This window comes from Panthera onca, chromosome D1 (genome assembly GCF_046562875.1).
Source record: "Panthera onca isolate mPanOnc1 chromosome D1, mPanOnc1 haplotype 2, whole genome shotgun sequence".
NCBI classification, from domain to species: domain Eukaryota; kingdom Metazoa; phylum Chordata; class Mammalia; order Carnivora; family Felidae; genus Panthera; species Panthera onca.
The window spans coordinates 48,045,781-48,061,586 of NC_138348.1; the positions used below are offsets into that span (position 1 = coordinate 48,045,781).

The 15,806-nt window shown below is 38.7% G+C and overlaps 1 protein-coding gene and 1 long non-coding RNA gene across 13 annotated transcripts in view; one reads left to right on the top strand and one right to left on the bottom strand.

Annotated features, from left to right (window-relative positions):
• IRAG1 (inositol 1,4,5-triphosphate receptor associated 1) overlaps positions 1 to 3,193 on the top strand; it is a 119,727-nt gene extending 116,534 nt beyond the window's left edge. For all 11 annotated transcript variants that reach the window (XM_060605986.3, XM_060605993.3, XM_060605994.3 and 8 more), the window contains one exon: positions 56 to 3,193. In XM_060605986.3, the coding sequence (XP_060461969.2) occupies positions 56 to 299 (244 nt within the window). In that variant the 3' untranslated portion in view covers positions 300 to 3,193. The remainder of the gene's footprint in view (positions 1 to 55) is intronic.
• The window catches only part of LOC132661449 (uncharacterized), a 203,706-nt gene that overhangs the window by 152,864 nt on the left and 35,036 nt on the right, over positions 1 to 15,806 (bottom strand). The gene's annotated exons all lie outside the window — the stretch shown is intronic.

Consider the following 15,806-nt stretch of genomic DNA (forward strand, 5'->3'; position numbering starts at 1 on the left):
AAATTTTTAATGTGCCCAATATACTAAGCCCTTCTCCTATTTTTTCATTTGACAGCAAACTTGAAGAATTGGTTCATTTCTTACAAGTCATGTATCCCAAACTGTGTCAGCACTGGCAAGTCATCTGGATGATGGCCACAGTGATACTGGTCTTGACTGTTGTGTTGGGACTCTACAGTTCCTATAACTCTTGTGTGGAGCAGGCTGATGGGCCCCATGGGAGATCAACTTGCTCGGCAGCCCAGAGGGACTCGTGGTGGAGCTCAGGACTCCAGCATGAGCAACCTGCAGAGCAGTAGGAAACCTGACACCCAGTCAGTACCCTGCTCCAGCACATAGCTGACTGCTCTTTTCCCAAGCATATGTTTTAGGCCAGTTGTGGGCATGCTGGCACCAGCCTATCAGGAAATAAGCAGGGTTCTTTCATACTCAGCAACCGTGTGGGAGCTATGCATACACAGTAACTGATGTTTTTGGAGGATCAACAAAACTGCCCTGGGAACACTTCTGGCGGATGAAGTCACCTTCACCAAGGAACTCTAACAGAAGGGAAAGTCATCTGCCCCTAGCTCAGATGGCAGGGGGAAATAAAACACCTTCACTGCAGAAAACAGTAAGAAGTTCACTCTCCCTCCCCTTTTTCCTCTCTGTAGTCAGAAATCAAGAAGAATTATGCCCAAAGGCTAACTCTGACCTTGAGGATCAGACCTAGAATTTGGAGTCAACATGAATATCATCCCATTTCCCATCTCATTCTCACTGACTCTTCTTCAGCCTCCCTGCCTCCCCTTTGGAACCAGAGTTTCTCTTTACAGAAGTAGGGAGGGTTTCTCAGAAAAATATTTAGGCTGAATTTAGATCAGTGCTTGAAATGAAATGGGAAGATGTGAGTTAACATATATGCATCTGTATGCACACACAGCACACACATACACACAGCATGCATGTGCATGAAGCCAACAACCCTCCAAATGTGTGCTCTAGGTGTGTGTTCTGGATAAAACAACCCACAGATTTTTCACTAGGTGTGGGGCAGTCACCAGGCACCTGTTCAATGAGCTCTCCACATTGATTTAAGATGTTTGAAGACACTGAAAACTCATGGCTGCAACAGTGAACTTGCTGGTCGCCATTTCAAGTGCTAATTCTAAGCTGTTGTACAACAGTCTATTCCCTATTTGTCCTCTACCATTGAGAACCCACCTCTCATGTGTGATTTCAGCCCTCGTGTGCCCACAACCACATGTGCAGTTGCACCTTAGGGGTTCAGTTCAAATGGGTTTTCCAACCCAAGTACACATTTCAGAGCATTCCAATTGTTCAGCATACAACTGAGGGAGCACATCCCATTTCTAATTTGACTTCTTGCTCCACCTTTACAGCCACTGCCTTCATTCATCCCTTATCAGTTTTGAGGGGTGTTGGTTTCTTGTGGGTTTTATTGTTCTGCTCTTGTTTTTGTTTTGTTGTTGATGTTGTTTGTTTTTTTGCTAACACTCATATAGAACTTACTATGAGCCAAACACTGTTCTATATATTATATAGGTATTAATTCATTTAATCCTCAAAAAAAAAAAAAAAAAAAAGAAAGAAGAAAAGAAAAGAAAAAACAATGAGGTGGGTACCACCCTCCCCATTTTCAGATAAGGAAACTGAAGCACAAAAAAACACAACTAACTTGCCAAGGACATCCAGTTAGTAAATTATGGGCCTGGAACTCATATCCAGGCAGACTGGCCCCTGCACAAAATTACCTTTTCCAATGGTCTCCTAACTGCATGCCTTATGTTTCACTCCCACTTCCCCAAGTAGCCCTCCAACCACTCCAAACTATTTCTGGTTCCCAGACTAAACTGTTTTCTCATAGTTCTGTTCCTCCACTCACTAGTTTTTCTTTTGCCATTCTCCTCTTTTCTGCTGGTCACCCTTCAGGACCAAGTGCAAAAATTATCCCTGACGCACAGGCTTTGATGACTTCCCTCCAACTTCCTACCATACCCCACATAATAGGTCACATCCTCCTCTGCTGACACCTTTTAAACATCTTCATTATTTACTGTTGTGACAGTATATCACAATGACTTATTTAAGTGTCTGTCTCCCTATTTTTCCTCAAAGACAAGAACCATATCTTACCCATTCTCTGGGGTAAGTACCTAGCATGATGGCTGCTGATGCATGGGAGGGTGTTATTAAATGTTGATCAAAAGAACAAGTGAGCATTCAAGGTTGTGGAGAGTAGCCTGGGGAAGCTGACATTTTGCATACCTCCCAGTTCTAGCACCATCATTGCCACTATCTCAGTGAGAAAAATAACATCTTTATTAGCTTCAATTTATTCTAATATTTTTCAGTCTACTCTGTGAGAGAGCAGAAATGAGACCTAACTAGCAACACAATTTCCAAGCTCAAGGACTGGGCTTGATGCAACCACTCCTTTCAGAAAGACCCACCTAGATCAGCCCTACTATAAAACAGCATGCTGTTGTTGCGGAGGTGGGGGGGTGTGGGGAGCAGGGGCAGGGAGTGTAATGGCATCCTTTACAGTGACTAAAAAACCACTGTGAGAGAAGCCCAAGCCAGGGTTGACCAAGAAAGTGCCATTAAGGTAAAGAGGTGTAGATCAAAGCAGAGGGACTTTGGGGATTTGGATGGATGGTTTTCCTTGCCTATTCCAGGGGGACTGGACACACTGAAAAATCTTTTAGGCCCTCAGAGCCACAGACACGATGCAAATGGAGCTCCAGAGACAGTAGCTGTGGGGCAGGACTCTATACTGGCAATGTCCAGTCTTAGCCTCCCTTAAAGAAGGACCAGGCTGAACTGGCCCATTGTCCACTTGGCCACAGGATTCCAACCTTTGTTACCAATTAAAACAAAGGTCAGGAGAACAGCTACAGTGAGCTCCTGAACCTCCAGCTGCTCCACAGAAAAATCTTCAAGAGTACTTCCAGACATAGGCCCTCACCCAAAGTGCTCTATGAGTAAGAGAGGTTGAAGAAAAGAACTGTAAGAGTAACCACATTTCCAAGGGCATTCCTGAAAAAGTACTCACTGGCATTTCTTTTTTGAAAAGCAAAGATCGATCTGAAGCAGTTGGAATGTTTCCAAAGCAGCAATGAAATGGAGAGAAATGGCCCCTGTATTTCCAATGGTGATATTGATCTAAAATAAAAGTTCCCCTCAAAATGTCTCTGAAGTCTGACATTTCTGCTTAGCCCTAGGACTCTGGGTGCCTACCTTGAGTTTCAGAGTGATGTGTTGTTTATGTCATTTTTGTTATCACTTCTTAAAAGGGCCTTCACTTTCTGGCTACCACAAAATCCTGTGTACAGCCTGGAAGAGTAAATGGAGAGGGAGATGCTGGATTTATGTATAACTGACTGTCAGTTCCTAATGTTAAACCTCACACAGGTGTGCTAGCATTAAACTACAGAGTGTCACATACCTGAGTTTGAAAATAAAAGCACCTTTCCAAACCTTTTGCAGTAGCCAAATGCCTCCTCATTTTCTGGAGCTAAGCCACAGTCTTACCCCAACCCTGAGTCAGATCCTCTTGGATATTAGTGCCTCCCAGAACCAAGCCAAAAGTCCCCAGCCCTTGGGTCACTATACTATAGGTTACCTCTTAGGGGCTGAATTGGTTCTTTTCTCTCTCCACTTCCTCATTCCTGATACTAGTTTCCTATACCTTCCTGGTTCATGATTTCTTTTCCGGGTATACAATACAATGATTCAACAATTCCATAGATTTCTCAGTGCTCATTGAAATAGTGTACTCTTAATCCCCTTTATTTCACCCATCCCCCTTCCACCTCCCCTTTGGCCACAACTAGTTTGTCCTCTGTACTTAAGAATCTGTTTTGCGTGTATGTCTCTTTTAATTTTTTAAATTAATACATTTTGCTCTGCTAGAGACAGCTAAATTTTCACCAACATGATTTCCACAGCTAGACTACATTTTTCAGTTTTTCTTGCAGCCAGATGTAAGGGAATATAGACCCTCCAGATATAATTTCCTAAAAACAGACTCTCCTACCCAATATTTCACATTGCCTTTATTCCCCCTCTGCCTACTAAATTCAGAGGATTTAGTTGGGGACCTGAGGTCTAAGAAGATGTCAGGACCACTAATGGAAGCTGGATCTTTGAATGGCCACTCACAGAATTCAACTGTGACATAAGCAAAAAATCAAATAGTGTATTAAGCCACTGAAATTCAGGAATATTTGTTCTAGTAGTTAGCCTACTCTGACTAATGTATAGATTTGAGCCAGAAATGGGGTGCTTCAATGGCAAATTTGCAAAATATGAGGCATTGGTTTAGCAGTCAAGTAGCAAAAAAACAAGAAAACTAATATCAGGAGCTAGAATTATGGTGACGCATGTAGTGAATAAAACAAAAATACTTGGCAAGGGGTTACCCATGATAACTTGAAAGACAGTCCATGGGCAGTCTATAGCCCTAGGAGAAATGGTCAGAATAAGCCCAAGTATTGAAGTATGTGATCCTTTATTGGCTGCCTTTGGCAAGGTATTGTAAAAAAAAAAAAAAAAATGCACTCAGGAAAAAATTGGCTATTTGGAAGTGGAAAAGAAAAAAGAATACATATTTTTAGATTGAAGGGTTAGAAAGCCTGTTTCTAAACTCCAAACAGTAAGGATAAAAATAGCTTCCAGTGGGAAAGAACCAATAAAATTTTTCAGTTGAACTCAAATCAACTCAGCCTATGGCAAAGGCCAGATTAAAGATGTGTCCCTTCCACCTGTAATTTCAAATGAACTCAGTGTAGGAACCATTAAATTAAAGAAAGAGTGGGATGGAGCTGAGAAAATAAGGAAATACATCTTGAGAATTATGACTGAGAAAGGATTTGGGGTATGATTATTAGCACATGGAATCAAATGAAAGCAAAAGATCAGAAATCTAGGTTTGTGAGGGAATTGTACTTTCAAAGAAACACAAGCCAAGATGGAAAAGTTCAATTGTTCAAATTAGAAAACAACTTTTGCCATCTTCAGCTTACAACAACAGAAGGTAGACTACTACCTCCCACCCCCGCTACAGGAGGGCATACTGCTTGATCTAGCTCAAATGTGGCCAAGGATGATTATATACAATGAAGGGCTATAGAGGTCAGTGGACATGGGACGTAGGAGTTTCTCCCAGAAAGCAGAATCAAGATCTAATCAAAGGTTAAGTAATTGTAGTAGAAAGAATTTGTAGAACTTCCCCCTCCCCAAAATGTCCCATCCTAATCCCTGAAACCTTTGCATATGAAATATCACTCCTGTAATGTAATATGGTAAAGTTGACCTTAAAATAGGGAAATCACCTCAGGGGGCTCAATGTAATCACATCAGCCCTTAAAAGCAGAGAGCTTTCTTTGGCTAATGGTAGAAATGAAGGTCAGAGAGATTAAAGGTATGGGAAAAACCCAAAGAGTCATTGCTGCTTTGAAAATGGAATAAGTCAGATGAGAAGAAAAGCAGGCAGCTTCTTGAGCAGAGAATGGACCCCAGTTGACAGCAAGCAAGCAAATAGGGACCTCATTTCTACATCATCAAGGAAATGAATTCTGCCACCAACCTGAATGAGCATGAAAGTCTGCTCCTGGAAGCCAAAAGAAAGCTGGAGTAGCCATACTTATATCAGACAAACTAGACTTTAAATTAAAGGCTGTAACAAGAGATGAAGAAGGGCATTATATAATAATCACAGGGTCTATCCACCAGGAAGAGCTAACTATTATAAATGTCTATGCGCCAAATACCCGAGCCCCCAGATATATAAAACAATTACTCATAAACATAAGCAACCTTATTGATAAGAATGTGGTCATTGCAGGGGACTTTAACACCCCACTTACAGAAATGGATAGATCATCTAGACACACAGTCAATAAAGAAACAAGGGCCCTGAATGATACATTGGATCAGATGGACTTGACAGATATATTTAGAACTCTGCATCCCAAAGCAACAGAATATACTTTCTTCTCGAGTGCACATGGAACATTCTCCAAGATAGATCATATACTGGGTCACAAAACAGCCCTTCATAAGTTTACAAGAATTGAAATTATACCATGCATACTTTCAGACCACAATGCTATGAAACTTGAAATCAACCACAGGAAAAAGTCTGGAAAACCTCCAAAAGCATGGAGGTTAAAGAACACCCTACTAACGAATGAGTGGGTCAACCAGGCAATTAGAGAAGAAATTAAAATATATATGGAAACAAACGAAAATGAAAATACAACAATCCAAACGCTTTGGGACGCAGCGAAGGCAGTCCTGAGAGGAAAATACATTGCAATCCAGGCCTATCTCAAGAAACAAGAAAAATCCCAAATACAAAATCTAACAGCACACCTAAAGGAAATAGAAGCAGAACAGCAAAGGCAGCCTAAACCCAGCAGAAGAAGAGAAATAATAAAGATCAGAGCAGAAATAAACAATATAGAATCTAAAAAAACTGTAGAGCAGATCAACGAAACCAAGAGTTGGTTTTTTGAAAAAATAAACAAAATTGACAAACCTCTAGCCAGGCTTCTCAAAAAGAAAAGGGAGATGACCCAAATAGATAAAATCATGAATGAAAATGGAATGATTACAACCAATCCCTCAGAGATACAAACAATTATCAGGGAATACTATGAAAAATTATATGCCAGCAAATTGGACAACCTGGAAGAAATGGACAAATTTCTAAACACCCACACTCTTCCAAAACTCAATCAGGAGGAAATAGAAAGCTTGAACAGACCCATAACCAGCGAAGAAATTGAATCGGTTATCAAAAATCTCCCAACAAATAAGAGTCCAGGACCAGATGGCTTCCCAGGGGAGTTCTACCAGACATTTAAAGCAGAGATAATACCTATCCTTCTCAAGCTATTCCAAGAAATAGAAAGGGAAGGAAAACTTCCAGACTCATTCTATGAAGCCAGTATTACTTTGATTCCTAAACCAGACAGAGACCCAGTAAAAAAAGAGAACTACAGGCCAATATCCCTGATGAATATGGATGCAAAAATTCTTAATAAGATACTAGCAAATCGAATTCAACAGCATATAAAAAGAATTATTCACCATGATCAAGTGGGATTCATTCCTGGGATGCAGGGCTGGTTCAACATTCGCAAATCGATCAACGTGATACATCACATTAACAAAAAAAAAGAGAAGAACCATATGATCCTGTCAATCGATGCAGAAAAGGCCTTTGACAAAATCCAGCACCCTTTCTTAATAAAAACCCTTGAGAAAGTCGGGATAGAAGGAACATACTTAAAGATCATAAAGGCCATTTATGAAAAGCCCACAGCTAACATCATCCTCAACGGGGAAAAACTGAGAGCTTTTTCCCTGAGATCAGGAACACGACAGGGATGCCCACTGTCACCGCTGTTGTTTAACATAGTGCTGGAAGTTCTAGCATCAGCAATCAGACAACAAAAGGAAATCAAAGGCATCAAAATTGGCAAAGATGAAGTCAAGCTTTCGCTTTTTGCAGATGACATGATATTATACATGGAAAATCCGATAGACTCCACCAAAAGTCTGCTAGAACTGATACATGAATTCAGCAAAGTTGCAGGATACAAAATCAACGTGCAGAAATCAGTTGCATTCTTATACACTAACAATGAAGCAACAGAAAGACAAATGAAGAAACTGATCCCATTCACAATTGCACCAAGAAGCATAAAATACCTAGGAATAAATCTAACCAAAGATGTAAAAGATCTGTATGCTGAAAACTATAGAAAGCTTATGCAGGTAATTGAAGAAGATATAAAGAAATGGAAAGACATTCCCTGCTCATGGATTGGAAGAATAAATATTGTCAAAATGTCAATACTACCCAAAGCTATCTACACATTCAATGCAATCCCAATCAAAATGGCACCAGCATTCTTCTCGAAACTAGAACAAGCAATCCTAAAATTCATATGGAACCACAAAAGGCCCCGAATAGCCCAAGTAATTTTGAAGAAGAAGACCAAAGCAGGAGGCATCACAATCCCAGACTTTAGCCTCTACTACAAAGCTGTCATCATCAAGACAGCATGGTATTGGCATAAAAACAGACACATAGACCAATGGAATAGAATAGAAACCCCAGAACTAGACCCACAAACGTATGGCCAACTCATCTTTGACAAAGCAGGAAAGAACATCCAATGGAAAAAAGACAGTCTCTTTAACAAATGGTGCTGGGAGAACTGGACAGCAACATGCAGAAGGTTGAAACTAGACCACTTTCTCACACCATTCACAAAAATAAACTCAAAATGGATAAAGGACCTGAATGTGAGACAGGAAACCATCAAAACCTTAGAGGAGAAAGCAGGAAAAGACCTCTCTGACCTCAGCCGTAGCAATCTCTTACTCGGCACATCCCCAAAGGCAAGGGAATTAAAAGCAAAAGTGAATTACTGGGACCTTATGAAGATAAAAAGCTTCTGCACAGCAAAGGAAACAACCAACAAAACTAAAAGGCAACCAACGGAATGGGAAAAGATATTTGCAAGTGACACATCGGACAAAGGGCTAGTATCCAAAATCTATAAAGAGCTCATCAAACTCCACACCCAAAAAACAAATAACCCAGTGAAGAAATGGGCAGAAAACATGAATAGACACTTCTCTAAAGAAGACATCCGGATGGCCAACAGGCACATGAAAAGATGTTCAACGTCGCTCCTTATCAGGGAAATACAAATCAAAACCACACTCAGATACCACCTCACGCCAGTCAGAGTGGCCAAGATGAAGAAATCAGGAGACTATAGATGCTGGAGAGGATGTGGAGAAACAGGAACCCTCTTGCACTGTTGGTGGGAACGCAAATTGGTGCAGCCGCTCTGGAAAGCAGTGTGGAGGTTCCTCAGAAAATTAAAAATAGACCTACCCTATGACCCAGCAATAGCACTGCTAGGAATTTATCCAAGGGATACAGGAGTACTGATGCATAGGGGCACCTGTACCCCAATGTTTATAGCGGCACTCTCAACAATAGCCAAATTATGGAAAGAGCCTAAATGTCCATCAACTGATGAATGGATAAAGAAATTGTGGTTTATATACACAATGGAATACTACGTGGCAATGAGAAAAAATGAAATATGGCCTTTTGTAGCAACGTGGATGGAACTGGAGAGTGTGATGCTAAGTGAAATAAGCCATACAGAGAAAGACAGATACCATATGGTTTCACTCTTATGTGGATGCTGAGAAACATAACAGAAACCCATGGGGGAGGGGAAGGGGAAAAAAAAAAAAAAAAAAAAGAGGTTAGAGTGGGAGAGAGCCAAAGCATAAGAGACTGTTAAAAACTGAGAACAAACTGAGGGTTGATGGGGGGTGGGAAGGAGGGCAGGGTGGGTGATGGGTATTGAGGAGGGAACCTTTTGGCATGAGCACTGGGTGTTGTATGGAAACCAATTTGACAGTAAATTTCATATATTAAAAAATAAAAAAAAAAAAAACAAAAAAAGAATGAGCATGAAAGTGGATTCTTCTCCAAGGCCTCCAGGTAAGAGCACACCACAACCTACACCTTGATTTTAATCTTGTGAGACCCAGCGCAGAGAACCCAATTGAGCCCACCCAAACTTCTGACCTGTGGAACTCTAAGATAGTATAAAAGTGTTGTTTTAAGTTGCTAAGTGTATAGTAATTTCTTACATGACAATAGAAAATTAATATAGTGGCTTTTATACTGACTCTTCATTAGTATTCCAGGGTGAAGTCATGTATCTCCCATTCTTTTCCTTACACATGAGATTTTTTTTTGGTATTATCTATTTAATAGTTACTACATTCCACTAACAAAAGTTCTGGAAAATTGAATTGAAATCCTTGGGGTGCTTAAGGCCAGAAAAAAAAAGAGCTTCACATTATTCTGGTTTTTATATTACAGAAGATATTGAAATCTTTGGAAAGACCTTAAAATTTAAAGATAGAATAGTTTAATGCAGTTAAGTGTCCAACTCTGGATCTCAGCTCAGGTCTTGACCTCAGGGTTGTGAGTTCAAGTTCCATGTTGGGCTCCACACTGGGTGTAAAACTTACTAAAAAAAAATGTTTCAGGTAAGCTTTTTTTCTATATTATTTTTTGCAAATTTTACTTCCAATGTAGTTAACATACTTTATATTAGTTTCAGGTGTACAATACAGTGGTTATTCAGTTCCATATATTACTCAGGTGTTCATCAAGATAGTCCCCTTCACCTGTTTCACCCATCCCCCCCACTTATGTCCCCTCTGGTAACCATCTGTTTAATCTCTATAGTTAAAAGTCTTTTTTTTTTGGTTTGTCTCTTTTGTGGGATCTACACCCTTGGTACAGGCTCCTTTTTACTCTCTGCAGATCCTGGGTTGATCTTTCTTTAATATATATCATTTTTTTTCTTTTCCTACAGTCTGGTAAAATAGTAGGAAAGTTTTATTACTGTTCAATCCTCTCAGATTTTTTATAATGTTTTTTTCCCAATTCACAAACACGTGGGATATTTTTTATTGAGGTCATCCAGATCCTGCTTGATCATTACATTTAGGGGGAAGAATCTAACATTTTTTAGCTCATAGGTCACCAAACCCCAAGTGCCACAGGTGAACCTGATAGGGAAGACTGGGCATAATTCAGAAATCAAAGACTTTGAGCTAGATGGAATTCTGCATTGGTTCCCTTGAGAACAGTGATTATATTCTATGTGTGGGAGGCATAGCAAACCCTATATTAGGTAGATAAGAAGGGTAACTGCTATGTGTTCACCAGATCACTTTTCCATTTTTTCCTTGGCACACAGATAGATTACATTTTCCAGACTCCCTTGCACTTAGATGGGAAGATGGGACAGAGTTCTGGCCAATGGGAAGTGATACAGCTACTTCCAGGCCTGGTCCCTAAAGTAATTTCCAGCACAATTCTCCACACTTTCTTTCTTTATTGCTGGCTCAACCAAGAAGATCTTGGGGGAGGGCTCTAAGGTAGTAAGTAGGTAATGGTAGAGCTACAACATCTCTGAATAACTGTGTGTACAAAGTCTCCTCAACACAGTCTCCACCACTACCACCACCACCACTGTCAGCCATTGGATTATGACATAAGACAAATGAACTTTTAATTTCTAAGGCACAGAGATTTGGGGTTAGTTATAGCAGTTAGACTACACTGACTAATTTATTTGCTTATCTACATATTTTAGAAAACAACTAATCCATATAATATCAGGTACCATAGAATTATATTGTTATGTAACTTTTAAGTTCAGATAATTCAACTCTCTTATTTGACAGATGATAAAACTGAGGCCCAGAGAAGTTTAAGTCACTTGCTCAAACTCACACAGAAAATCAGTGTAAGAACTTAAAGCAAAATTTAGATATTACCCCTCAGTCTAGTACTCTGGGTTGTACTGTATTTCCATCTTTCATGCAATATTTCAAAATTTCTACTCTATTTAAACTTTTATTTGCATGTATCAGATTAAATATAACTTGCACTCTTATGTGCCATATCTAGGGAATAAGAAAATGGGTTGGTTTTAATGCCACATTGGCCCAAATGGATCTAACAGATATATTCAGAATATTCCATTCTAAAAGAGCAGAATACACATTATTTTCAGGTGTACATAGAACATTCTCCAGAATAGACTACATGTTAGGCCACAAAATGAGTCTCAACAAATTCAAAATGATTGAAGTCATACCATGCATCTTTTCCAACCACAATGATATCAAACTAGAAATCAACCACAAGAAAAAATCTGGAAAGAACACAAATACATGGAGGTTAAATAACATACTATTAAATAATGGTCAACTAAAAAATCAAAGAGGAAATAAAAAAATACATGGAGACAAATGAAAATGGTCTAAAATCTTTGGGATGCAGCACGTGTGGTTCTAAGAGGGAAGTTTATAGCAATACAGACCTACTTCAAGAAGCAAGAAAAATCTCAAACAGCCTAACCTTACACCTAAGGAGCTAGAAAAAAGAAGAACAAACAAAACCAAAACCAGTATAAGGAAGGAAATAATAAAGATTAGAGAAGAAATAAATGAAATAGGGACTAAAAAACAAAAACAACAACAACAACAAAATAGAACAGATCAATGAAACCAGGATGTGGTTCTCTGAAAAGATCAACAAAATTAATCAGTAGCCAGAGTCATCAAAAGAGAAAGAGAACTCAAAAAAAAAAAAAAAAAAAAAAAGCAGAAATTAGAGAAATAACAATCAACACCTCGGAAATACAGAGGATTATAAGAGAATATTATGAAAAATTATATGCCAATTAATTGGACAAACTAGAAGAAATGGATAAATTCCTAGAAACATATAACCTACCAAAACTGAGGCAGGAAGACATAGAAAATTTGAACATATCAAATACCAGCAATGAAATTGAATTAGTAATAAAAAAACTCCCAACAAACAGAAGTCCAAGACTAGATGGCTTTAAGGGAAAATTCTACCAAACATTTTAAGTGGAGTTAATATCTATTCTTCTCCAACTACTCAAAAATATAGGAGAGGAAGAAAACCTTCCAAATTCATTCCATGAGGCCAGCATTACCCTGATACCAAAACCACACACACACAAAAGAGAATTGCAGGCCAATATCTCTGATGAACATAAATGCAAAAATCCTCAACAAAATATTAGCAAACCAAATCCAACAATACAGTAACAAAACCATTCACCACCATCAGGTAGGATTTATTCCCAGGATGCAAGGTGGCTCAACATTTGCAAATGAATCAATGTGATACATCACATCAACAAAAGAAAGGATGATTTCAGTAGATGCAAAAAAAAGCATTTGACAAAGTACAACATCCATCCCTGATAAAAACCCTCAACAAAGTAGGTTTAGAGGGAATGTACCTCAACATAATAAAGGCCATTAATGAAAACCCACAGCTAACATCATACTCAATGGTGAAAAACTGAAAGCTTTCCCCCCAAGATCAGGAACAAGATGAGGATGTCCTCTCTCACCACTTTTATTCAACACAGTACTGGAAATCCTAACCACAGCAATCAGAAAACAAGAAATAAAAGTCATCCAAATCAGGAAGGAAAAAGTAAACCTTTCACTATTTGCAGATGACATACTATATATAGAAAACCCTAAAGACTCCACCAAAAAACTACCAGAACTAATAAATGAATTAACTAAAGTTGCAGGATACAACAGATAGAAATTTGTTGCATTTCCATACACTAATAATGAAGCAGCAGAAAGAGAAATTAAGAAAACAGTACCATTTACAATTGCACCAAAAATAATAAAACACCTAGGAATAAGAATAACCAAGGAGGTGAAAGACTTGTAGTTTGAAAATCATAAAATATTGATGAAGGAAATTGAGGATAACACAAAGAAATAGAAAGACATTCCATGTTCATGGACTGATAGAACAAATATTGTTAAAATGTCCATACTACCTAAAGCAATCTACAGATTTAATGTAACCCCTATCAAAACACCAACAGCATTTCTCATAGAACTAGAACAAATAATCCTAAAACTTGTATAGAACCCCAAAAGATGCCCAATAGCCAAAGCAATCTTGAAAAAGAAGAACAAAACTGGAAGTATCACAATCCATATCCTACAAAGCTGTAGTAATCAAAGGATTACTTTGATTTGTGTCAGTAATAGTACTGGCACAAAAAGAGACACTTAGATCAGTAGAACAGAACAGAGAATCCAGAAATAAACCCACAATTATATGGTCAATTAATCTATGACAAAGGAGGCAAGAATGTGCAAAGGGGAAAAAGACAGTCTTCAATAAATGGTGTTGGGAAAGTAGACAGCTACATGCTAAAGAATGAAAATGGACCACTCTCTTACATGCTAAAGAATGAAAATGGACCACTTTCTTACACTATATGCAAAAATAAACTCAAAATGGATTAAAGACCTAAATATGAGACCTGAAATGACAAAAATCCTGGAAAAGAACACAGGTAATAATTTCTTTGACATTGGCAGTAGACATTTTTCTAGATATGTCTCCTGAGGCAAAAGCAAAAATAAACTATCAGGACTACATCAAAATGAAAAGCTTCTACACACCAAAGGAAACAATTAACAAAACTAAAAAGGCAACCTACCAAATGGAAGAAGATATTTACAAATGACAGATCTAATAAAGGATTAGTATCCAAAATATATAAAGAACTGATACAACTTAACACCAAAAGAACTGATACAACTTAACACCAAAAAAAACCCAAATAATCCAATTTAAAAATAGACAGAAGACATGAACAGAAATTTGTCCAAAGAAGACATGCAGATGGCCAATAAACACATGAAAAGATGCTAAACGTCACTCATCATCAGGGAAATGCAAATCAAAACTACAATGAGATATCACTACACAACTGTCAGAATGGCTAAACTCAAAAACACAAGAAACAAGTGTTGGTGAAGATGGGGAGAAAAACAAATCCTCACATACTGTTAGGGGGAACGCAAAGTGGTACAGCCACTATGGAAGACAGTATGGAGGTTCTTCAAAAAATTAAAAATTTTAGAACTACCCTAAAATCCAATAATTGCACTGCTGACTATTTACCCAAAGACTACAAAAACACTAATTCAAAAGGATATATGCATCCCTATGTTTATTGCAGCATTATTTACAATAGCCAAATTATGGAAGCAGCCTGTGTCCATCAATAGATGACTGGATAAAGAGGAGGTGGGTGAAACAGGTGATGGAGATTAAGAGTACACTTATCATTATGAGCACTGAGTAATGTATGGAAGTGTTGAATCAGTATATTGTACACCTGAAACTAATATAATATTGTACATTATACTGGAATTTAAAAAACAAATTAAAAAAAAGAAAATGGGTCTGGATATTGTTTCCTACTCTCCTTTGCAATTTGATTGCTATTCTCTTCATTTTCTTTTTTTTTTTTTTTTTTTTTTTTAAATTTTTTTTTTCAACGTTTTTTATTTATTTTTGGGACAGAGAGAGACAGAGCATGAACGGGGGAGGGGCAGAGAGAGAGGGAGACACAGAATCGGAAACAGGCTCCAGGCTCCGAGCCATCAGCCCAGAGCCTGACGCGGGGCTCGAACTCACGGACCGCGAGATCGTGACCTGGCTGAAGTCGGACGCTTAACCGACTGCGCCACCCAGGCGCCCCATTTTTTTTTTTTTTTTTTAATTTTTTTTTTCAACGTTTTTTATTTATTTTGGGACAGAGAGAGACAGAGCATGAACGGGGAAGGGTCAGAGAGAGAGGGAGACACAGAATCGGAAACAGGCTCCAGGCTCCGAGCCATCAGCCCAGAGCCTGATGCGGGGCTCGAACTCACGGACCGCGAGATCGTGACCTGGCTGAAGTCGGACGCTTAACCGACTGCGCCACCCAGGCGCCCCTATTCTCTTCATTTTCATTTAGCTTTTCAAATTTCCCTTCTAATTCTACAAGTTTTTCTTTGTTGATTCTCCTTGATTATAGCATGAGCTGTTATTTTAGAAGAGGACAGTACTGCTGGTTCTTTTTCCATATCCTAAACACTGTTCCTCAAAACAATAAAGAGAAATTAACTGGCAATATTTTCTTTATAGCTCTCCAGTTTAGCTTTTCACTCCTGTCAACTAACTTTTCAGAAACCTGCCTTGAGTGAGAAGCCTAGAACTGAAGACTGAGCATACTCACATTTAGCGAGAGAGGCAACAAGTTCCCATCAATCATTCTCAATCACATTCCAATAGTGGCTTAACTTCTCTCAATATAGATATCCAA